The sequence below is a fragment of the Parambassis ranga genome, chromosome 16 (genome assembly GCF_900634625.1).
Source record: "Parambassis ranga chromosome 16, fParRan2.1, whole genome shotgun sequence".
In the NCBI taxonomy this organism is placed as follows: Eukaryota; Metazoa; Chordata; class Actinopteri; family Ambassidae; genus Parambassis; species Parambassis ranga.
The window spans coordinates 2,397,828-2,423,206 of NC_041036.1; the positions used below are offsets into that span (position 1 = coordinate 2,397,828).

At 41.0% G+C, this 25,379-nt stretch overlaps 1 protein-coding gene across 3 annotated transcripts in view; it reads left to right on the forward strand.

Moving 5' to 3' along the window:
- tsnare1 (T-SNARE Domain Containing 1) overlaps positions 1 to 25,379 on the forward strand; it is a 115,614-nt gene that overhangs the window by 85,567 nt on the left and 4,668 nt on the right. For 2 of the 3 annotated variants that reach the window (XM_028426094.1, XM_028426093.1), the window contains exon 11: positions 9,745 to 9,854. In XM_028426094.1, the coding sequence (XP_028281895.1) occupies positions 9,745 to 9,840 (96 nt within the window). In that variant the 3' untranslated portion in view covers positions 9,841 to 9,854. Of the gene's footprint in view, positions 1 to 7,608; positions 7,677 to 9,744; positions 9,855 to 25,379 lie in introns of those variants that run through there. The other variant, XM_028426095.1, reaches the window with a different exon arrangement.

Sequence of the window (25,379 nt, forward strand, 5' to 3'; positions counted from 1 at the left end):
TTTCTCTAGTTGCTGTGATGTTTTATCACCTCATCTGCGTTCAGTGGACCGTGATGAACTCCGATTGTTGATCGCTGCACAAGATGGTTTATAATTACAGATAAAACAGATGTTCTAGCAAATCGGTGAACAAAAGCTGCAAAAAAAAAAAAAAAGCAGCAGCGCGATCGCTTATTTGATATACATAAACAGTGGTGGGAGGTGGGTGGGGGAGGGTACATGCTGATGTCAGTTTTGAGACTTACAAGTCCATCTGTCTTCAGATTTGAAAATTGATCTCCCAGTGAGCAACTACATCCCTCAGGGCTCCCAAAAGGAAAATCAATGTTACACCGTTTTCCTCCGGCTAAATTGAGAATAATATAGAACACTGGCTATTGTGATGGTGGAAAGAACAAAGGAGGTGGGAGGGGAAGGAAAAGAAGACATGAAAGGGAAGAAAGGGCTCGTAAATGAACAGGTAAACCGATGATCGGACCACTCCGCATGCACACACATATAAATTGTTGCCCTTTTGACAAATGGGATAATGAAAAAGAATAACCTAATCACAGAGTTACAGCTCTGAAAGATCACAGGGCTCGGACTAGAGGGACGGTCGACCGTTGACAGATTGCAGGGAAACCGGCTTTCTGTTCACTCACTCTTCTCCCAGTCCCTCTGGACTCTTTATACCACTTTGAAGGATATGAAGTGGAAATAACAATGTTTGAAGTTACCCAGGTTGATGTCAGTGACACTCCTTTGGCTCGGCCCCCATCAGGCACAGCTGGGCTCAGCACTTTGGAGAGAAGAGAGAAAACCTGACTGCAACTAAAACATGGATGCATTTGAGATTTTAACATATGACAGCTTCTGTTTGATTATAATTTCACAAGAGAATCAAGTACTGGATAGCTTGTAAATGTTTTTTTTCTTCATCTTTGCAAGATAGAACATTATAAATTGCTGACGTGTAAAATAGTTTAATGTATTTGTGTGATGGCGATACAGAGATTGGCCCATCCATCCATCAGCTGCCTAAACAAACATGTTTAAACTCTATATGTAAACATCACATGTGCAATTTGTTTAAGCGCTAGAGCTTGCATGCAACATGCACCCTGTTAAATTATTGCATAAATTATACAGCTGCTGCCTCTACTATGGAAAGTGCACATGCAGGATAAACTGTGTTAGGATTTAAACGTTTGTGGTTGCTGCTGTCCACCTCTCTGCTTGTATTGTCAGTCAGCAGTCAAGAGAAAACAGAAAAGAGTCAGAATCTCTGAAAGCTAGCAAGTAGCAATTATGTCCGTGGACAGTTTTTACTGTCTGTTAAGGAAAAGTGTGTGCATAAAACCAAAAAGCTACAATTATTGTACAAAATGACAAATAAACAGCTGCTTCTCTCTCACAGGATGCTAACTGGTCATAGCTTATAGCTGCATCTCTGGACCTCACTCATCATGCACAAACCCTGCTTGCAGTGTAACAGTGTCAGGTAGGAGGTCAAGGTAGTTCAGGGATCTTCACCTTACGTCGTCTGACACTTTATGATCTTCATCCTCAAGATCTTCATTTGAGTATGCTATCATGATAACATTACGGTGTCAGAGGAAGTTCTGTTTTACAGCCATTTTTTATATTTTACTCACAAATGCCCTGTTTGTACAGCATTAATTTTACTGTGGACCTCTGGTGGAGGCTAGTTATAATACAGTCTGTGGTCATGCCTCATCTTCCTCCACCCCCTACTGCACTGCCATGGTTGTCTGGTTGACAAAGTGCTGCTTGGGCAGGAGGTTGCTGGTCCATAATAGGTAGAATTCGTCTATCCTTGTTCTTGTAGGTTATCAGCTAAGGATGGTTCCCCTAGCAAAATCCTCCACCAGGCCCTTGTACTCCCCCTCCTCCTTCTCATCTACATCTTTTCAGTTTGGAATTGAACAAAAACTGGGTAATTAGAGTGAGCACTGGTGACAAACTGCCACTGACAGAACCTTGATTAACAGAAAATCAGGGGGAAAAACGCTATCACAGAAGCAGTCATGCTGTTTGATTGACATGTGATATTTGGAAAGCACAGCACAAGTCAGAAATCAGGTCTGAGCAACAAAGTTCGAAGACAAAGTGAAAAGAACACAGCAATTGATTGCTTCCCTTTAACATTTCAGGCAAACTAGAGAAGACAAGAGGCATTTATAGATTACCAATTCATATGAAAGGTCATCGGGGCACTCTGCATGATGTAAACAGGCTGTACATCACTGTTCACATGTCGGATTGGATTCTTATGGTGTTGCTGTTGTTACAAGTGTGTCAGCCAGATTGCATTACGAGGATCAAATCCTGCCCTGGCTCACCAAAACTAATTTCTACCTTAACCCAGATTTTTGCTTCTGGCAAATCAGGGAGCAAATGTCAGCTTGGTTGAAAGCCACAGCGGAGTGACTCTGTGTGAAGGCAGCAGCGTACAGTGGAGTCAGGTTGTAGCGCTGCCGGAGCTTGACTCCGTTTGACTCTCACACACTCACAATGTGAAAAGAGCTGTAAAGCGAGGCTTCCCCCTACTGAAGCCAGTGTGATTGTACACATCACGCTTCGCTGCGAGATTAGTTCACCTTTCCTGCTCAAGGTTAACCCTCAATAGCAGCAATGAAGATTACTTTGTCAGTCAAAAAAAAGCTTTAGTCATCTGTATTGTATTCTGTAAGAGCTCGGATGGGTGAAGCGCGTCTCTGTTAATGGCTTTGTTGTGTGCTTAAACAATGAGATCCGAAGCAGCTGGTCAGAGGTCAGGCAGTTAGATACAGTGAGCGATTCTACAGCCTCATTGGATCTTTAGAAAAGCCTCTTTTCTTTTCTGTGACGCTGATTTTACAAAAATATCACATTTAGCTGGTGGTTGAATGTGTGGGTTTCTTTACTCCAATAGCCGATGAGCAAACTCTTGAACTTCAGGATCAACTGAAGGTTGTTAGGCAACAACAGTGCATCATGATAAAAGGGAAGTCTTCCACAGACCTGTCTGCCCCTTAACACAAACATTGGTTTGACCCTTGAGGGTGATGCCTGAAAGAAATGCTAGCTTTGGTAGTAAAGCAGTTCCTTTTTTGACTTTAATTGATACATGGCAGCAGAGACAGTGAGAACTATGGCATCAGTTGATGGGGTGTCCACTATACCAATGTTTATGATGAGGTAAACCAATCAGGGCATAGACTCACCAAAGAGGAAGTATACCACGTCAGCTAGCAAATAGCTATTTGCATATTGATAGACACATTTGGTTAATTTTGTGAGGAAATGCCTATAAAAAGCAGTTTTACTCACACCAAAGCACTTCTCGCATCTTCGCGCTGTTGACACCAACAGCCTACATCTAAAGAGCTGCCAGTACCTGACAAGTTGTTGGTTGGTCACGAACACATATCCTGAAATGGCTATGGCTTCTCATGAATTAAATGAAAGTCCAGCTCTTGTACAGTCTACCAGTATCAGATCAAGGTACTTTGACCTCACATTGTGCCTATGCTTTATCATTTAATGCTCAAGTCCTGCTTTATAAATTATCTGACTAATACTTTTCATAATTAACTTCAGTTACATTCAGTATTTGTAGTGTGGCTGTCATCAAACCTTATACAGTCTCTGAGGAAATACTGTTCCACACCATACACCCACCTGACACCATTGTCATGCTCAAGTTATGCCCATAAACAGTTTGATTCATGTGCAGTCCTGCAATAAGGAAATGCTATTCTACACAAAACCTGACGCCCAGATGCTGCAACAATGTTTACCTTCATTGTATTTCCCAAATATTGTCTGAAAAAGCATGCAAAAAACAGGTGCTTGCTGGCTTCCAACCATCTTCTGTGGGTGGTTTTGATTCCTCTTTGGTGATTCATGGATCTGACGTTCGATAGCCAGTGACTGACAGATTGTTTATCCATTTACCTGGTATAAGATCATCTATATATAAGATATATCTATATATAAGATCTGCAAACCTGAATCTTGAAACAGTACTGTTGCATCACAGCTCAAGTTTATAAAAGTCTGTGTTTCTGCACTTTACTGAGGTTATAGAGAAGTTTCCATCATGTCCGAGGTTTTTCTTCTAACCAAAGCCCAATCAATAGAAGAGCAAATATGCTGATGCTCTTCAGTGTTCTGTTCTGCTGCTGACAATGGTTGTCACAGGGCTTCCTCCCAGGATGCCAGGATTGGCCGTGAAGTCTGTGTTTATTTGCTGCTTCTCTTAAATATCATAATCAGGGTGACTGCATGGGACTCTGAGTTTTATGTAAATTACGCGTAAGCCGATTACAAGTGAGGCAGTTCCGCTGTAAACATTATTTATTTTATGGACTTCCAATTTTCCCAACCAGATGCGATAAAGGCAGAATAATATTATGGCCATTATCATTGCGTTGCATTATTGTTGTATTATGAGGATATTTCTCATGTCACACAAGGTAAGTAGTTTTTCTGCCAGAGACGCAGCAGGTTTGTCTTCCGTGTAAGATTAGATAGATACCTGATTTGTATGGTGGCTCTATCAGCTTTAATGGTTCTCATGCTGTTTTTCTGCATCTTCCCTTGGAGAAAGGGGATTTCTGAAATGTTTTATGGTTGTGGAGCGCCTCAGGTAGTTGCAGAAAGGTGAATAACACATTGTTCTCCTCCTAATCGCTCCTCTTTACTCTTGACCAGCATGGCTGCCGACCTTCATATCGACAAGTGGGAGTTCTTGAACAACGGCGGCACATGATAGAGCTGCAAAACGAGGCAAAACAATGACAAGCCTGCAGCAGAGTGAGCCTCTACATCCAGATGTTTTCATACAGTCATTATGGAGAATTCCTCTCAGAGGAATAACCTGTTTCTTTTTACCTAACATCCTTTCGTTTATGTATCAGGCTAAATGGGCTTTGGTAATTTAGTTATGACCTTGGATAGTTTCAGGGTATTGGAGTCCTCAATATTCAAAATGGCACCTGTTGGTGTTTTTCAGTGATGGCGTGGATGGTTTAAAATATTGATACTAAAAGAGTAAAAAACCTGTGAGAAAAAGCGAAGGTTAGAGTTCAAACGGAGGAAGAAAACACTCATAAAATGGCTTTATGTGAGGCAGGCTGTACAAGGTAGTGATAGAGGACTCCAGGGAGTCATTTCCCATCTCTCTGACAGAGGTCACTGATGTAGTTACTGTAAAAAGCTCCACAGAGGCACCTTGCTCAAGGTGGGTGAGTAAACCTTGGATTTACAAAAATACTGAAGGACTGCAGAGTTGGAGAAGGCACATGGCCATGTGGAGGCTGCTGTGCTTCTGAGGCTTTCACAGAAGGGCCTCGGCCATGTTAGTCCTGTTTTAAATGGACAGGACTTTTGAGACGGCACACCCAACCCGAGCCCCGACTGACTCCAGTCTCACCCCTTTTTTTAAATTTTTTTTACCAGTGATTTGGTTTTGCTGGCTTTGTCAGCATCTGACCTCCACTGTGCATTTACTTCAGTTAGCAGCGAAGTGTGAAATGGTCAGGATGAGAATTAGCACCTCTGAAGTCTGAGGCCAGTGTTCTCTGTCAGATAAAGATAAATCGTTCCCTGGAGGGGGGGGTGGAGGAGAGCTACTGCTAAATAGGAAATAAAAAGAAATTGATGCCGTGACTGTAGTTATATCACACCTTTGTTTTTGGTCTGATGAGCTGGAGCCATGTTCCGGCCATCTCCTGTACTAGCAAGGTTTTAAAAGGATACAAAAAAAACTTAAGGCTCAATTTCCTTCTGGATGGAGCCATTTGATGGGAGTCAGGACGTGTCCCATTCAGCCCAGCTGGGAGGTGACCTCTGGCAGTCCCAGAACACACTGGATGGATTTTGTGTTGGCTCAGAATCAGCTGCAGTAAATTTGACTGGAGAAAGGAAGCCTGCTCAGTCTACTCCCACTGCAACCTGAATGAGTAGCAGCATGAATGGGTCCTCATGGGTGCTGAATATTTACTGATTAAATACCAATTATTGGCTGTTAGGAATTTTGTAGTCATCTCAGTGTATTATGTCCTTCACTGTGTAGCTCTGGGTGTGATGAGATCTAACTCATGGTGGTTCTGGCCTCATTAAGAGTGAACATGCAGCGGGCAGGAGCTTTTTGAGTGGACCAGGACTATGGATGTCAAATTGAGAAGACCTGGACTTCTTCTTCGTCTTCTTTTGTTAAATCAGTCACAGTCAAACAGCAATATTATTGAAATTCTGCCAATCTTTTTTTTAGTACCAAAAGGACGACTTTTGAATTAATCCACATAAAAACAGAAACTGCATTAACTTTATAGAACTACTTAGAATAAACACTGTAAAATAGATCATAGCAATCATACCCTATAATTCTGCTTCCTTGGCTGCTTTTTTAACAAGTTGGAATGTTGTTCGAGAGTTGCTACTGTTCAGAAGACTTGATGGTGAGGCTGAGAACTGGCAATCATTTAACAATTGTTGTCTATCTGTACTAATAGTTCACTGCATGTGAGTCACTTCATCCTTCACTTCATCATACTTGCACATTGTGTTTTTTTTACTTGTATTAAAACATTTCTGTGGAATTATATGTCCAGGTATATGCACAATATATATATATATATATATATATATATATATATATATATATATATATATATATATATATATATATAAATAATGAAATGCAAGTATTGTCACGTGTCAGACAAGAGTTCTGAAAAAGTTAATACCTCTGAGTAAAACACTGCTTAACAGGATTTTCCACTCTGAGCAGAACATAAATCTTCTCATTTGTTGCTTTTAAAAGGCTGTTATATTAAAAATCAGTTTAGATATCAGTCTTCATGAACCCAGATTTATTATGAACTATTCCCCTCATTAGCCATTAAAAGAGAATTTAAAACAAAAAAAAAGGTGGGAGGCAGACGGTCTTCTCCCTGAGGGCTTACACTGCTCGCAGGCCCTGAAGTGCTGGCACTAAGGACACATTCTCTGGCAGATTAAGTCACTGGTGATAAGAGCATCCCTCCTCTGTCCTCTTCCTCATCCTCCTCCTCCTCCTCTGCGAGGAGAGACTCCCTGTCCTGCCTCTCAGCCTGCCCCGCAATCTGGAAAATTCTGGTTTAAAAATACTGCAACACTTCCTTTGTTATACTAAGCCCTTTTTTGTTGCCCCCCCCTCTCTCTACCTTATTTATTTTCTTGTTCTCCAAAATAACAGCAGCAGCACAGGGATGAGCAAGGAGGAGAAAAGAAGGTGTATGGAAGAGAGAGAGAAAGAGAGAGCTTCACTGCACTGTCAGAGCGAGCAGAGAGAAGGAGAGGCTGGCAGAGAAAGTTTATAAGGCGTAGTTTAGGAGGAAATGCGTGAGAGAAGCTGGGAATCTGTGGTGGCCAGCTGCAAGAGGGGAGATAGCGGAGAAAGGCTTTTAATTCTCAATCCCCACAGAGCCTTTGAAAATTACCAATCTTCTTATCACAGACGCAGGGCTGCTTATGCAAATTGTTGTGGAGTGGAACGTTTAAACGGAAAATTACTCGACAGCATTTTTTCCTCTCCCTCTTCCCCCTTCTCCCTCTCTCCCTCTCTCTTCCACACAGAAAGCCTGTTTTGAGTCTCAGATAAGAAGATGAATTGCTCTCTCCGTGCTTTGAAGCGCGTCAGGATTTAAAGACTCCAGCCTCGGCTCTGGTCTAACGCCGCTGCTCTCGCTGCCTTTGTAGCAGAAAACAGGCTGGAAAAAAAAACCTGGGAGAAAAAGCATTTCAAAACAACATAGATTCTGTGCTCCAACACGTCGTCCCCGCCCGAGGAGACAAGGAGCAAAAGGAAATATATAAATATTCCCTCACCCCTGCTTTTCACTCCATTTCCTTTAATATTTTCTGCCTAACGGAGTCAACACTTTTTTCAAACAGGGCAAGTGGGCCTAATTGACATGGATGGAAAAAGCTCTTATATGTAACAAAAGTGTTTGAAATCAAATTATACAAGAGCTGTAATAAACAGCATAAATCATTGAAACCATGTGTTTCATCATCTAAACATTTGGGTACAAACTTTAAAAGTACATTTTAAATCCTCCGTTCTACACAGACTTTTTTTTGGCCAAAGGTTAAAAGTTCTGAATTTTAAAGTAAAAAGAATGTATTGCATATAGATTCCTCAAAGGTTTGTCAACAAAGGTACCTTACACTGAAATACATTGAAATACACTGAAATACATTGAAATACACTGAAATACACTGAAATACATTGAAATACACTGTATAACATTTAGATTAAACCCTCCTAAAACAGAGCTCTCGCCACCGACAGAACAGACCCATTTGTCTCCTGACCATATTTTGAAGTTGATTCCTTGGAGTGTGGGATGCTAGTTCACATGCTTTCGATCGCTAGTATTACGGTAATGACCATATTGCGTGTGTGCCAGGGGCGGGAGTTTTGTGGAGCGTAGGAGAGTTGATGTAAAATAGTTTGAGTTTATTTTTGTGATCTCTTGTTGTCTCGTCACTGCACATTTATAGTTGTTTATAAAGAGAAACAAACATGTGGCAGCTTTTAAAAGTTATATTTCAGCTGTCAAGAAAAACAGGTAAAGTAATTAATACAAAGAACATTTTCTGACAGAATCATTAAAAAAGAAGGCGAGCTGTTATAATTATAGTAGTGAAATGGTTAAAAATTACAATGTACAATTACCACAATTATGCCACATACAATATACAGTTTTAATTTACACTTGTACAAAATAAAATGTTAAAGTTACAATCTAATCCTGGCAAACTGTATTTGATAAAATGCCTTTATTGATCCTGAAAAAGTCTAAATTACACAAGGTAGCTAATAATATTTAAATAACAATCTACAACTTGTAATTAACAATGTGCCTAAATAAATAACAGCAAATTAAGAAATTATTTTTATCACTTTGACAATGCAGGAGCTGCAAATGCTCACAGCACATGCAGAACATCGGAGATGATTCCAGGGACCATAAAAGTTTGCAGACATGTAACCATGACACCGGGGCCATCTACCCCACAATGCATTGCAGTTTCATAGCCATAAAAATGAACGCCCATCATCTTTAAGGTCAGTTTAGCATGTTAGCCGATGCTACACATTAGCTGTGCTGGTATTTCCTTCTGCCTGTCTTTGCTAGAGGGAAATAAGTTGCTAAGTAAAAATAAAACATTTGATCAAACTTTGAGGGAAATACATTGTGTGTAGGTGTAGGAGACGTACTCATAAATCAGGAAGTCACTTGTTCTCCATCTCTTTGAAACTTCTGCATATTTGAGCACATTTGAAAAGCTCTTTGTAAAGATTGTAATTTAATGAGTGCTTTTACTTGTGGAAGGTAGAGCGCTTTGGAAAAGGTGAGAGGAAGTCACTTTTTCATATCCTGTTTTAAAGTTTAGCAGCACCACAATTAACTGATCTCATACATCATGCAGGCAAAAATACTGTGCAGCAGAGCGCGGTGTGGCTGCATGGTGCTGTGATGGAGGCCAAACAGACCAACGCAGGACTTTTTTTGTTTTGTCAGTGTGTGTCAGCCTGACCTGGAATCCTTTGCTCCCTTCACATTTGCGTGCGTCACATTTTTATTTGCAAAGGACCAATGGATACACACCACAACTGCTGAGATGACATACACACACACAGTTTGCAAGCAGTGGACTAATGTGTTAACTCCACCCACCCACTGAATCCCTCTCTCCCCACAGAGGCAGCTGAGGAAGAGGAAGTGCTACCTCCTGGTGGCCGGAGCCGTCATCCTCGCCATCCTCATCATCATCATCGTGGTTTCTGCAAGGAAATGAAAGTGGCCACTGCGGTAAGACCTGCCCGCTGCAACTCCCGCCTCAGACACTTGACATGTTGTTTTTAATATTGCTGCTGCGAGGACGGGACGAATGCAGCAGCTGACGTCTGCCTTTTATTAATTTCCAGCACAGAGGAGGACGGAGACAACACATGCAGGTGCATGCACTGTTACCTCAGAGCATGCACTCACATGGCCCATTTTAATAACACGTAAACCTACTATTTGTTGTTGCTTGTTGGAAGCAGTCAGCAGCAATATTTGCTATATCCTGTCAACATCATGTGTTATGACCATAGACTGTATATAAAGATGGATGATGTGACTCCCGTCCTTTTGTAGCCAAATAAATGTGCATTTACACACAAATCTGTTTACAAACTAGCTAACATGTCGTGTCCGATCCACTTACATGGAAGAAGCAGAGTTTGTGGCCGATACTGCAGCCAGCCTTTAGGGGGAAATAGACATGCTTTGTCTTCTAGTTTTCTAGTCTTTACTCTAAAAATGCTGTATTGACATCCATCTTTATACACACTCTATGGTTATGTCTCATCTTACCTGGAAAACCTAATAGCTAGCTCTGCCATTCTTTCCTCAATTATAACTGGTTACCTAGTTTTCAGCAAGCCCTTTAACAGTAAGTGAGCAAGCAGTCACAACTTAGCCAGCAAGCTAGAACATGCTAGGCACTTTGAGCCAACATCAGTTGCTCGTTCAGTAATTTTCTTTTGCTAACAGTTAGCATAATACAGGTTCTGATAGACAACAAGGGAACTTGGGAACTGCTCTCACAATACCAATGAATATAAAAAAGCACTTAATGTATGTTAGGGCTGCAACAAATTACTATTTTGATACTTGAATACTCGGATCATGCGTAAATGTCAGTTTTCCCATAAATACGGCTGCAGCTAATAACTATTTCAATAGTGGGCGCCTACTTTGGACCGCTGCTTTGTCATCGCTTCATTCTTTCACATAGAACCTAAGTGTAATGTAGCTTTTAAGCCAGTGACAGTCCTTAAACACTGGAGAAGCTGCCAGCAGAGGATACTGCTTTGTCAAAATACATTATCATTTCATCCTATTGTTCTCAGTACAATGGCTTTGAACATGTTTGATATTTACAACAGAAATTAGACAGTGAAGAGTGAATACACTAAACAATAGCACTGAGCCGAAGAGTGTCAAACCACTGCTGTTAACGTACATGAGAGTGACTGTAAGACAGCAACATATATTTTAAAATGAGATTTACATGTTGTGTTTGCTGAAGCCTTGAAATCTTCAAAGTAGCTTAAACAGGCCCTGAACATCAGAGGAACATGATGGTACGTGTTCGTCAGTTCCAACTGTTTTTTTTTTTTTTTTTTTGCAAATGTTCAGTGGCCTTATGAAAACGCTGTAGAACTGTGTGCCAAACATTGGAGAGCGGCGTCAGTTTCATCCATCTGCTCAGTCACTGCCTCCTTTTCCGACATATTTACATTTCTTTCTCTGACAGGACGTTTACTGCGCTCTAATAAGTTAAACATAAACACGAGGCTGGATTCCTTTAAACATCCTTTTCATATTCAGTTTCCTGTTTACTTCATTTGCATTTTTGCTGTTAAATACACATATTGGTCTTATTGGTCATTCATTCTGCTTCTGTAGTTCAACCTTGAGCAAACATCTACCCTCCAGCTACACTTTGAAATGATCTGAGCATGTTTTCTTTACATTGCAGCAGTTGAAGCAGGTTACTATATGATGCCACATCCTGTATTCTGTGTATTTTTGTTTCATTCACATGGTTCTTCACTTACTTTTCCTGCCTGTTTAACAATGCTGCAGTAATTAACGCCTCTTATAACTCATAGCTGGAAAAGCTGTCTTGACAAACATCGGTTTTTCTCTTACTCGAAGTTCAATACAAGATGTGTCTGCCTGCGTAAAGTATCGACTGTCACCTGTTTTTCCTCTGAAAGGGAAGAAAATGGAAATTCAGCGGAACAAAGCGTTCTATTCATAAAACAGCAGGTTGGATCAATGCTCCCATGGCGATGAGCCTGTGTTATTTGGGCATGAAAAAAAAGTCCCATATTGTGACTTTTGCTGGAGCATGACTTCTTAATGCATCAATGGGAACCCAAAATAAATGTACTTAGACTGATTTAATTACACATGGACAGACAGGAGCAGACTGAGAACGGACGGTTTGAAACTTTAAAGAGAAGTTGTGTGGCCGGTGTTTTGATGTGTCACAGGTAGCATTGATTCTTGTCAGTGAAATATAGATTTGTGCAAAGTTCTGTAAGAATATTTCAATATTTATATTTAAGGCAGGTTTTGTGCCTTCATGCTGCCTCTCCTGATGTATGCATGTATGCATGTGTAACCCGTGGATCTCTGCGTTGTGTTTATGATGGAGACGTGACACGGACACTCATGGAGAGACCCATTTAATCTGACAGCACAAAGGATAACCATAATTGAGATTAAGATTAAGAAACCTTTATTAGTCCCACAATGGGGAAATTGCAATGTAGTTAGTGGCCCGCTCCATCTCCTAAACACACAAAAGCGGGAAGACAGAGATTAGCTCAACTCGCCGCGACGCTGGAGCTAGCAGCTAACGTCGTCCAAAACATCATGTCAAAGTCCCGGTATGTAACAGGTGTGTGTTTGCATAGATAGGGCCCTATGATTTACGGAATTGCGGAATTGGCCAATTAAAACGGAATCTACATTTTAACACGGAATGTTGCGAATTTGACATAATTTGACTGTAGCGCTGTTTTCGTGTGTAAGAGGATCATATGTCCGGGGAAAAATGCATGGAAGGAAGCTAATCCGGGTGGCACAAGAAGCCCCTTCTACAGACTCAATTTAGTCATTTACATTAAACACACAACGCTTCTGGTAGTAAAATAAGGTCAAAAATTGGGATTCCCAAAAACTATACTGTGAAAAACAGATTTCCCCAAAATTAAAACGTAAAAAACAGAATTAGGGAAAAAATAAAACAGATTTTATAGGGCCCTACATAGATATGAAGAACTTAACAATCAATAAATGAACATTGGTAAACTAACAGTAGCATTTATAACCCAGCTCTCCCACAGGGAAACTGTACAACAAGGGGAGAGGTGGAGGGATCGCCATCATTTTATAGGGGGCACCACAGAAGAAGAAAGGCGGGGTGGAGTCCTCCAAACTTAAAGCGGAACACAGGAAAGCATACATTTGCAATGAAACCGTTTTTGTGTAATTGTAACAGTTGGACCTGATATCACCATATGTATGATTTCAGCAGACATGTTTCCATGTAGTAATTTGTGCATTTGACTGTTGCATGAAAACGTTTGGACAGCAGCCTGGGTGCAGCCTGGTTGCTGTCCAATAGTTGTGTGTGTCATGGTGTTTATCTCTGTTGAATGAGTCTTGCACTGGTCAAAATTATAAGTAGACCTAAGCGGCATAAAACAAATATAGAAGACACAAAGATGCTTTATTTGCATATTCGTGTATGCACTACTGGAATCCAAGGCTAGCTACTAGCTATATTTAGCATTTCAAAACTAAGTTAGCTGCCATTTGCTGGAATGGTCTGAAAATTAGAATGTTGGTATCAGAATGTTTGAAGGATGTAAGTAGCTTGGTGATTATGGACTCATTTCTCCCAATGAGGGCTACACCCCTGGCCCCTATAAACATGTACTGACGTGGCAGGATTATCAGAACTATCGACCTCATACGGCGTTTTGCTGCAAATGCTTTTACCACCCAACTAAATAACAAACAATTGGAGCCAAAGAAGGTAAACTGAGAGGCTTTGCAGCATCTGAAGCTGATCTCATGCTTGACGTTCAATACAAGATGTCTCTGATTGCACAAACTATTGATCGTCAACTCTTTTTCTTATGGGGGGAAGGAAAATGGAAATCCAGTGGAACAAAGTGTTGTATTCATAAAAGAGCAGGTTGGATCGATGTGCCCCCGGCGTGGTGACTGGTCCATGTTGAGGCTCAGCAGTCGGCAGGCGACACTAAAGTGGCTGCCGACAGCAGCAGGAGAGTCTCGGAGCTAAAAACAGAAGCAGGCCATTGTGTGCTTTCACAGTTTACAGGGTTTTTTTTTCTTCTTTCTTTGTTCAACTGTGCTGTCACAAAGCTGTGTCACAATCCAGAGGAGCTAATGGCTCCTGACTTGTCCCAACTGTTGCTAATTTACATTTTAAAAGTTGGTATACACAACAAGATTTCACTTAATATGTCAAATATTCAGGCAGAATTTTAGCTAATTGGCCATCAAATCAATTGGCAGCACATTAGTTTTGAAAAGTTTACCACAGAGCTTTTAAAAACTGAATTAATTTAGATTTTTTTTTTTAAATTGCCAGTGGCATTCAGCAGCATCGAGATTGGCAACATTTCTTGACAAGTATTGAATAAAAGCCAATCACATTTTGGTTCAAACGCACCCTGGTCCCTGGAGCGGGACGTGAACGTTTGTCAGCCCTCAGATTTGCCTTTAAAGCCTGCACACAGGGCTCCTCTGTGCCACAGGAGGCATGTCAGGGATCTGTTGCTCAGTTATTCTGCATAACGTTTTCCATTTTTCAAAGCATAAACACACCTGAGCTCAGATTGTTGTTTGATTTTTTCTTCTTTTTTAAAATTTATTAGACAGACATATTAATTTTGTATTTTTTTTCATTACAACCATAGATGTAGAACAGATGGATGCTAAGACCTCAGCGCCGCCATCTTTGTCAGGGATAATGTGTCTAATGTTAATGTTAGCAAGTAACATTACATCATGATACCTTTTAAAGGAGGACATCAGGTCAATGTGGGGTGGACTGATAAGATGACAACATATTGGAGCTTAAAATCATTGGGTCGGCTTCACAGACCTGATCAAACTTTGTACTTTTCATTATAATATTATGACGATACATTAGATTTCACAGTGTAGCCATTGACATGATTCCTTTCTGGCCCACACATTCATTTCCAGCAGAAATCTTCTGCTTTATTTACCCACATCTCAGATTAGTAGCTCTTCTTGTTTATGGAAATAGACCAAATCTTTGTTTTAGCAGATGAAGAAGGATTACTGGCTGTGTGTGTGTGTGATTGGGGAGGGAGCATCCATGTTCCCACTGGACTGCTATTTGAGTTTAGCCCAAGTGACTGGCTTTATTGCTGCAGCAGAGCAGACTTGATCCTGGCAGTCAACAGCTTCGTGTTCTAAAGATGAACACTTGGCTTAAGCTCCCTCAAACATTTAAATGTCTGCAGAGATAACTCAATTTTACTGTAAAGCCTGTGTGTTATCATGCTTTTGGGGACCAGATATTGTGCTTTTCCAAGTTTTAAACTTGGATGTTGTAATGTATGGCGTAAAGGAAACAGGAATGAACTGCCTCTGTACTGCAGTCAGCAGGTGTGGTGACATTTAAGTGATCTGAATATAGAACAGGATTGCTATGATTTTAGAGATTAATCAGAAGTGGGTAAATTTTCAGACATTTTCTGGAGCCTGTACCTCTCTTTAAAATCAAACCCCTCCATGTCTTAGCTCATGGCAGTTCCTAAAATGGTTTTATTAATCATTCCGTGAAATATGAGGTGTGGCCTATGTTAAATAACTAGAAGAAAAGGACCGTTTAAACCATTGCCTAATGCTGGTCCTAATATTTGCACTGCACCCCGTTGCCTAGCAACATATATTGTTTAGTTGTCTTTTGATAAACTGTCTGACATGACACAAGTTGGAGCTTGGTAGATTATCAAGATTGGCTAACTAACTAGCGACATAGCAGCTAGCAGCTGAAGGCGGCTGAATGTCTGATCCTAGACATGAATGAGTTCAGATCAGTGTTAGCTGGCTGCTCGGTGCCTTCGAGCCAGTGCCGACTGTATATTCAGTCTTTTCAGTGGTGGAGATGTTTTAAGATAACATGACCAGCATTAGCCAGCACCTCAGTCTCAGATGTGGTTCATAAATGAAGCCATGGCCTCTCCCACATGGCTGCTGGCTGTAGACGTTTCTTGCCTCCACCTGTGTTACTAAAACAGGATATTTACAGCCAGTGTGAGAACAGGTGCAGACAGATGGGAGGGTTAAATTGTGTAAAAGCTGTAAACCAAAGACTCATTACTTTAAACAAGCCTGCCTGTTTATCTGGCTGCCTGCCACTGACTGCAGATTCCACCAACAGTACAGTGACAGGAGGACTGTAAGGTTGTTGATGCACTTCCTGTTTCATTTTGTTATGTGTGTTCAGTTTCCTGTGCTTTATTGATTGCCCCTGTTCCCTTGACCTGTTCAACCTGTGCATACACATAGGCCTTCTTCAAGGTGTGCCATACTTTACAGCGTTCTCTCTAATTCTTATGCCAGTTTACTGTGGGGTAAATGATTCCATGACTTTTTATTGACTGAACAGGTCTTGTGTAATTTTTCAATGCATATAATAATATAAAAAGACAAATATCGGGACACATTGGCCGTCAGGTCTGATTTTAAGCACTGTCCTCTGTTATTCAGTTCATTGATTGCAGGACAAAGACAGTAACTTAGTGCCATAAGTGTTCTTTCACTCACCTTTTTACAGCATTACCGTATTTTCTGTACTATAAGTCACACTTTTTTTCATCCTTTGTCTGGGTATACAACTTATACTCAGGTGCGACTTATATGTTAAAAAATATACAGTTAGTTATCCTGTGTCCTGACGTCCCATTACAGATATAATGGTAGCTGTTATGTCCCTCTCCTGATGGTTCTCTTCCACCTCCAGCTTGTCCACACTTTGCATATCGAGCATAGGTGACGCAGCTGAGCCTCAGTCGACAGGTGGCTAATTCCAGACAGCTATATGAGCACACAGTCGTCGCCTTTGACTCATTTACAGGATGTTTATAGGAATTTCTGTGCGGTGAGGCTAATCATTTCTCCACGTGAGGACTTGTTGAAATGCGTGTGTCTCACTCTCAATGCCCTGCAGCCGCACCACTTACGTTAAGTTTAACATTCAACAGGCAACGTTACTCTAAAAACTTAGTGATTTACGCTGGCCCACTGGTGTGACTAATAGTCCTGGTGCAACTTATCTATGGTTTTTCTTCTATATTAAGTATTTTTTTGCTGGTGCGACTTATACTCAGGTGTGACCTATAGTCCGGAAAATACGGTAAATGTTTTCCTGGTGCTATGCAAATATAACATTGCCACCATCCTGTCCTCAGGTCCTTATTTGAGGTACTTAATCACAAAACATGTCACATGTCAATATGTCCCAAAAATGCCAAAATATGTCACTTATGGATGCTGCCATGTTGGAAAAAAGGCACCCTTGTTGAAACTGGAGTTAGTGTAGCAGTACCCAAGCACACTCCTCCCTTAACTTTTTGCATTGCTTGGCTGCTCCATTGATTTTTATTTGGATCCACGTCCCATCCACTTAACATAAAGAGGTGGTGTTTGTGACGTATATAGCCGCCAGCTGCCACCTATCTAACACATCAGCTTCCTGTCTGAATGAACACCTGGTGTCACTGGAGCTCAGTTAGCATTTATCATTTTGTTGTGTAATCGTAGCTTTTGGTACCCCCCTTCACAGCTCTGCTAAATGTTATTTTACCACATGGTTCCTGCCTGGCTTAGCATTATGAATTTGCCATGTATGGAGTATTTTTTTGCAGCCAGACAAATGAACAGCCAGACAGAGTGCATTAAAAGTGTGAGTGAAAGAGCGATGGGGAGCCGCACCAGAAGAGGCAGAAAGGAGAATACCAAGTGCCATACATCAGTTTAATGAGGGTGACGATGACAGAAATAACTTGGGAGCCGCTTCTGCTCTCGAATCAATAGCCCGGCTCTTTATGGCGCTCTAAATAATGCAGTAACTGCACCCTGACACTTATTTCTATACAAATGATGTTACTGGCACTGCCCTCACATCTTGTTTACACAGTCATTGGGGGAGTGTTGATTTCTTAATATGCGTGTCAGTGCCATGTGCTAAAACTCATCTCCCATGTTTGGCAGCTGGAGCTTCCTGCTCTTTATGAGTTTATGAGAAATATGAGTAAGGGTTACATTAATAAGCCCCGACACTTTATGATAAATACATACTGTATGTGCTCAGATACATACTTTCATTAACTTGGTTGCAAAGGTAGAAATTTCCTGCTGTTTCTGCATCTCTTGTTGTGGCACTCCTACCTTCAGCTGTGGCAAAAGCGCATTATGAAAGCCTATCATTACATATACTTCATAGAGGCTGGTGAGTCAGAGGGCTGAAAATGGCTGCCATAAATCAAAATAAAATTAACCATTGAGGCATTTTAGTGGTCAGACTCTTCTCTGTTTTAGAACAGCTTTAAAGCCAAACTCTAACCTTACAGCTGCTGCATGTAGTGATTAAAGGATGCATTGTTAATACCCGTGAGAAGAAGATGAGGGCAACGCACACACACCTCACCTACACACTGTGTGTGTGTCACCATGGGAATTGACACAGCAGCCCCCAGAGGCCATGAGGGGAACTGAGGTTTTGTCACCTCTGCATGGACCTCACCACACACACACACACAGTGAACTAATGAGCTGAGTTACAAGCAGGAAACACAATATGAAATGGATCACTTTAGATCATTGGATCAAATCATAACAAGCACACCCTCAGGACTGCCTGATCACGAGTGACCGCCCTGAACAGAGCAGTTTAAAAGTCAGGCAAGAGAACCACCAACTGAGGAGAAATGATGAGGCGAACCTTAGGCTCCTGGTGATGTACTGTATATCAGAGTGTGATGTTAGAAGAAGGCTAGCCCAAAACATGCTAAAAAAAAGGTCTCGAAAGAAAAAGTGACTAGCATGTCAGTGCAAAGAAAAAAGGGGAATGAGCGGCCATCTTATAATCAGGGTTGGCTTATATTTGTTTAAATGAACATTTGTTTAAATGAAAAGACCCACTAACACCTGGCTGTGCTCTTCACTGGAGGAAGGACACAGTCTGCATTAAGATTACGATTAAGAATACCTTTATTAGTCCCACAATGTAAAACCAATGGTTGAAGTAACAGTCATTGTTTACTGGTATGACTTGAAAACTCCCAGCTCCAGATTCTATAGGTGTATCCACATACATCATGATGTTGGACGCACACACACCGCACAATACAGAGATGGTTGACTCATTAATATATTTACATAGATTTACATTAAATGTTTTCTAGCTAAGGTTTATGCTAAGAAGTTTATGGTACCTCTATGGAGAGGAAGCCATCTCTATGCAGATATGAAGCTTAATCCACAGCTAACAAGAACACAATGGTTTGTGGATACATGAGAGGAAAATATAAATATATGTTTATGATAAGTATAGGCCTTTCAATCCTGCTAGTAGAGCCACCTAAATGCTACACAGTTCTTTTAGCATTAAGCAGGGCCTATAATATTTCCTTATATGTTGTCCTGTTTCACACAGTAAAATGTTGTTCCTCCCTACGAACAAACTGTCTTTGTAAATGTCAGTTTTAATTGTGCTGACTAGCATGAATTCTGTGTGACTGTACACTGATGGTAAATAGGTAAATATGTCTTTAGTGTCGTCCTTTTCTAAGATGCATCATCCAAATCTGTTCAGCTGAAAAGCTGAAAAAAAAACCTCCTAATACCACCTGTGGTCACGATCCATGATCAAATGAAGAGGCTGTCCGGAGCAGTTTTACACTAGAGTTAATAGCACCAGGCTTTATCCAGGGACAGACATCAGCGGGTTCTATGCAAAGATTTAACATAAAGTCTAATGAAACCAGAGTTTACATACCTGGCTTCACACAGTTGTTAGATCAGGGGTGGGCAATTATTTCCACATAGACTTCTGTTAGAAAAGCAAAGGGCCACATTTTTTCATAAATAATAATATAAATTGGAGACCACTGGCACAGTATCTACCTTTATAAATATGCTCCTGTTACATTTTCATCATTGTAAGAATCTCTTGCTGTCATTTACTGGTTCCTCTTCTGTCCTCTCTGTGTCCATGTCTACTGGACACAGAGTGTGTGCTGGTATTGTATGTTGAAACACACACACAGTGCAGAGCAGCACAGATGATTTGAAGATATTTTTACAGAAGAAAACCATTAGAGTTAAAGTCAAAGTAGCAAATCCCAGAGTTCTGAAAGTCGGGCAAGATCTGAGCTTTTTAAGAGCAGATGACGATGAAATGTGTCGGCTGCAGCACCGCTGTAACATCAGAATGCACTGTAGAGTTTCTGTGTGTGTTACCGTACATTTCAGCATAGTCGCGCAGCATTTTTAAAGTGTACACAGCGTGACCGTGTCTCTCCAGAGAGTAGATGGGATGATGCAGTACAGCAGCGTGGAAGAGACAAGCAGGGTTGGAAAGACGTTACCTGTAATGCCGTGCTCAACATCTGACTTTTGCTGCCTTTGTTTAATATTGTGCGCACGGTCCGCGGGCCGCATTGAAGACGCAAGTGGGCCGGGTGTGGCCCACGGGCCATGCTTTGCCCAGGTCTGTGTTAGAGGATAATAATAATAAGGTGTTGGTCTGTTGCTTCTGTGACCGCAGAAGCAACAGACCAACCGTGACGGTGTGTGACCGTGTTTGTTCTTTTTTAATTTTTGAGCAAAGGCCACCTGAAAATGAAGCCCTGTGGGAGCTTTTAACAACTGCAGAAAAAAGAAGGCAAAAGGAACTCTAATCTAATTGAGAAATAAGAAAATCTCCACATTTCTTAAAGTGAAGTTTTATTACAACAATATGCATTGTAACACATATTTATGGGGCTTGCAGTAATAACATGGAAGGAACAAAACCAGTGTAATTAAATAACCTTCTCCGCATTGGTCTCATGTGTTTGCTATAATCATACAAAGAAATCACAATTAATTGGACGATTACACAATAATCGTTAACAAGGCTAAAGTGGAGCCCTGTTAGGGGCCACAAGAGGCTCCCATATTCATAAGAAAACCCATACCACACTGCCAGACTGAACAACAAACTGACGATTGTTTGTTCTCTGCATGGTGCTTGGGGGAAGAACACAGAGTCCATGAAAACACACATAAATTATTCCTGCTCCTGCTTTCCTTTTCATTTGTTTCAGGTGGATTTTTTTTGCTGAAATTATAATTTGGGGCTAAGAAATGTCAACGTTAACCTGTTCTAATCCAACCAGCTGCTAAAGGGTGAGGCCAGGCCTCCAGAGGAGCCACGTGCTTTCTTCAACTGGTTAAATTAATATCAAATGATGTTTGTTGGACAAACACCACTGGGAAGTTTTTAGGACAGATCCATATTTATTCTGCCATTTTAGTGTTTTGGCAAGAACAGAGAGCCTGCATCATAATTCTGTGGACAAAACAGTCTGCAAAATTTAACAGCAAATCTGTCACAAAACACCCAATTAGTAGAGTTGTCAAGCCGTACTACATGAACCAGGATGCTGTGTGTGTGTGTGTGTGTGTGTAAGGGATGGGTGATGTTCATGTGTGCCCATGTGTATGATGGGGCTCTTTGCGGTAACACAGTAAAAAATGTGGCTCTTGGTCTCTGACTGGTTGGCCACCCCTGGCCTACATGAACCAGGATGCAGTGTGTGTGTGTGTGTGTGTGTCTTACACAGAGGCATTTTAAACACAGCCACCTATGTGTAGTAAGTAGTACTGAGGTACCTCACATCTGAGTTACACAAGCTTATTAGTTAGCAGTGTATCTGGCTAACAAGGACAAAAGCTAATACTAATTCTTCCCTCTGATCAATGTCTTAGACTGGATCAAAGTGTCATTATCAAGCCATTTACTATAAAAGGGGGTATTTGAAGCCAATACTGAGTCGATCCTCTTATGCTTTTAATGGACAGCATTTGGAAAACCCGAGTTATGTGGTCTCCACATGCCAACATAGCAACACCAATTCAACCAATGAAACCAATTATTGCTGATAGAAATGTAGTTTGCAGTACTGTCCAAGTCCAAGCAGTAGCACACGTAGTAGTCGTCTTTTTCTGACTAAGTATAAGGGCTTGTTCTGCTTCTTAAGAAAATTGGGATACAGGCAAATCACATTTCACAAAGAGTGGTAACCATGGTAACCAAGAACCAAACATTTTATGTAGAAACTAGACCTGCAAGTATACAATGACGTGCAAAAATTGTAACAACACCAGGAACTAAAGGCGAACATGGGTCTTCTGGTTGAACATGACTGTTGCTGTATGTCCCAGTTTAGGGGGCTGCATCCTTCAAAGGACACACAACATATCCCAGGATTCATTGCACTCGGGCAAACAGATCAGATCAATCAAATCAAATCTTAAATATTAGTTTGGCAGAGTTTATGACCTGTACTGCAACCAGTCACCACATGGGGAATCCAGATGTGAGATGTTGGGGGGAGCTGTCACCTGTCTGCACCATTTATAGACTGGTAACACACAGTGGCATGAGCTGTGTGTGTGTGTGTTCCTCACACTGTATCAAAACTTCAGTGAAACTACTTTCTCCCAGCTGAATTTTAAAGGCGGATATAAGCCACATTTTGAGCACCTTTCTCTACTGATAAATATGAAAGAATTAATGCAGTGGATACATGTTATATTTAGCCTCCAAAGCTGCTTTAGTCACTATGAAACACAGCAGACACACTCGCACTGAAAGAAGCTTATTCAAATGATGCAAAGAGCTAAGTTGACAACAGAGAGCTGGAATTCGGCAGAGCTGTGACGCCGCTGTGATACGACAAAGAAATAAATATTGAAAGAGAAATTGAAATTCCGGAAACAGGAAGGATGAATTAAACATAAACAAACAGCTGTCTGTTGAGCATTTTTTTTTTTTGACGGATGCTCATGGAATCTGTTGCCGGACATGTTGTTGTGTATATTCAAATAATAGTGGGTATTCCTCCACGCCTGCTGCACACATCCTGCATCTCCCTCTGAAACGCAGATCTAAGCCAGTGAAGGGGAACTTGTGAGTTGCTGCCACAGTTAGTGGAGTTCTTTGGGCCTGGTATCGTTAATCCATGTCTATGAACAAGTGTGACAATAAGCTCTCTGTCTGAACAGCAATCCTCTTAGGCGCAGCTTTGTGGGTAAACTTGCCTCATGCAAATTCTAAACCCCATTAGCTTTGAGGGACTAGTCAGCTGCATTGAGATTAATGGCCAAGTGACTACTTGATTTAATAGGGTTATTTCACATCTTCCGGGAGGAAAAAAAATAAACAACAAAGTTAATGCAAGACATTTGTCACTGACGTCCTCAGTCTTTCCTCTTGAACCAGGAGAAGTTTCCTCTGCCTGTTCGTCAGGAGGCTTTGCAGATGTTTCAATTGTTTTCACTGAGTTTTGTGCATTGTTACAGTGCAGCAAAGGGATGTCTGGAGCTGTTTTATAGATAAAATGCAGCAAGGAGAGGAAGTGCTGCACTTTTTTGAGTTAAAAAATAAAAACCCATATTTATCTTTTTCCATGCCGTCAGCTTACTCCAAACTTTGCTGAAGGGGATTACTGGCTGGGTGGGAAAAGGCTCTGTCACCGCAAAGTGGGAGACAACACGAGTGTGACAACGGTGATCTGAGGGCTCTGCCGACTCCTCCAACTCACAGCTGCAGAGGAATGATTAGCCAAAAAGTTGAGCAGGAGCCTTTAAATACTTCCTTGTGACCTTTAATCCCCAATCAAATCAAAATGCCACCCTTTCCCTCCACTTGCAAAACACCATGCCTATGTGTGTGTGTGTGTCTGTTTGTGTGTGTGTGTGTGTGTGTGGGCTCAGCTCGCAGCATGCACTGCTAGCAGCTTTCCATACCATCTGAGATTAGCTAAAGCTGACTGATTACCTTAACAGGTGAAATGAGAGTCATACTCCAGTGAAGAGCTAAATGTGGGATCATACGAGTGCATCCATGGGAACGGTGACAAATTGGATTTTGTTTAGAAATGTTTCAGCAACTAGCAAGAAATAAGATGACACTGTGGGTCAGCAGCACAACTCCACAGAGTGTATCAGTGAGAGATTAAAAGGAGATTAGCATCACGTTATGCCCACCAAATTTTATGTCAATGCGTGTAATAATTTAAACGGCAGATTAAAGTGTTTTTTGGGACTTTATTAGACGGTGGTCAGCGGAGACAGACAGAAGCCATGGAGAAGATCCAGGTCCTGGTCCTGGTCTCAGCTCTCAACCACCACAACAGTCCAGTCTGCTGGACTCAGATGAGTTTTCATGCATGTTGTGTTACTAAAGTAAACCAGGTGTGCATAGTTGTCCTTTGCCTATTTTTAAGACATCAGCTTGAAAATGGCATGGCCCAAAATGAATAGAGTATATCTCAACAACTACAAGGTGTATTTGAATACTTTTGGTGTCATAATAAAGGGAACACCTGGGAGATTTGCTCAGATGTGTAAATATTACTTTGTATGCCTCTGGCTCTTTGTTTGGCACACAGCAAAAATGAACAATTGTTTTCTTGTCTGTTGAGAATGTACACTTTTACAATGAATATCTTCTTAAAAATTATGCAATTGCAGCACCCAGCATTTAAATCCATGTGCTCTTCCAGTGATTCCCTAAAACTGGTGAAATTCAGAGCACTATGACAAAGCAGGAACACTCTAAACACTAAAGCTTAAGTCATATTCTTTAAGGAGAGATCAACACTTACCTCTTAGACATTCTACAGAAGGATCAAAAACTAATGTCACAAACCTACTGAGGTTTACCCACACAGGTTCCACTCCAGGTCCTGATACCAGGCATGGGGTGGGACAGACAACAAGCTGATCTTAGATTGGAAAGATTTAACGTCACCACTAATTAAACAAAAGCTAAAACATTCCCATTAAGCACATACATTGAATTCATTACACTTAACTGATCCCTTTGAGATGTGGACCTTCTCCAAATGATGGATTTTTAATAAACATTTGGCCAGTATTGATCTATTTTTCCTACTTCTCAGCTCATTTCGGTTGATGTGAAATGGGAAAAATATAAATATTCATACTACAATCCCTGCGCCAGGATTAGTTAATATAAGATATCAAAACAGTTCACAGATGGACAACAAAACAACGATAAAGGAATACAAGATGAGATCAGATATTATAAATACAGTAAACAGCACACATAGTCAGGGTGGCTGTTGATGATGTGGCATGTGGGTGGTGGGTGGTGAAACCGATGACAGTCAGTAATGACAGTGTAGTCCTTCAATCTGTAATAGCTGATATATGTTTTAAAAAAAAAAAAGTTGACAGGAAATCTCAGCCCAAATCTTTTCAGGAAGAGAAAAGAATCTGCTGGAGTCATTCTAATAAGATGTTTGTCTTTTTCTGGTAATCGACAGAGAAAACCCACTGCTTTGGAGATGAACAGCTATCACAGATCAAAAAGTGACCAATCCAGTCACTGTATCCAGCTAGAAAAAAACCTATAGTTGAAACCTGAGAAGGAAGCCTAGTGTCCCATGGTTGCATCCCTCCAACAAC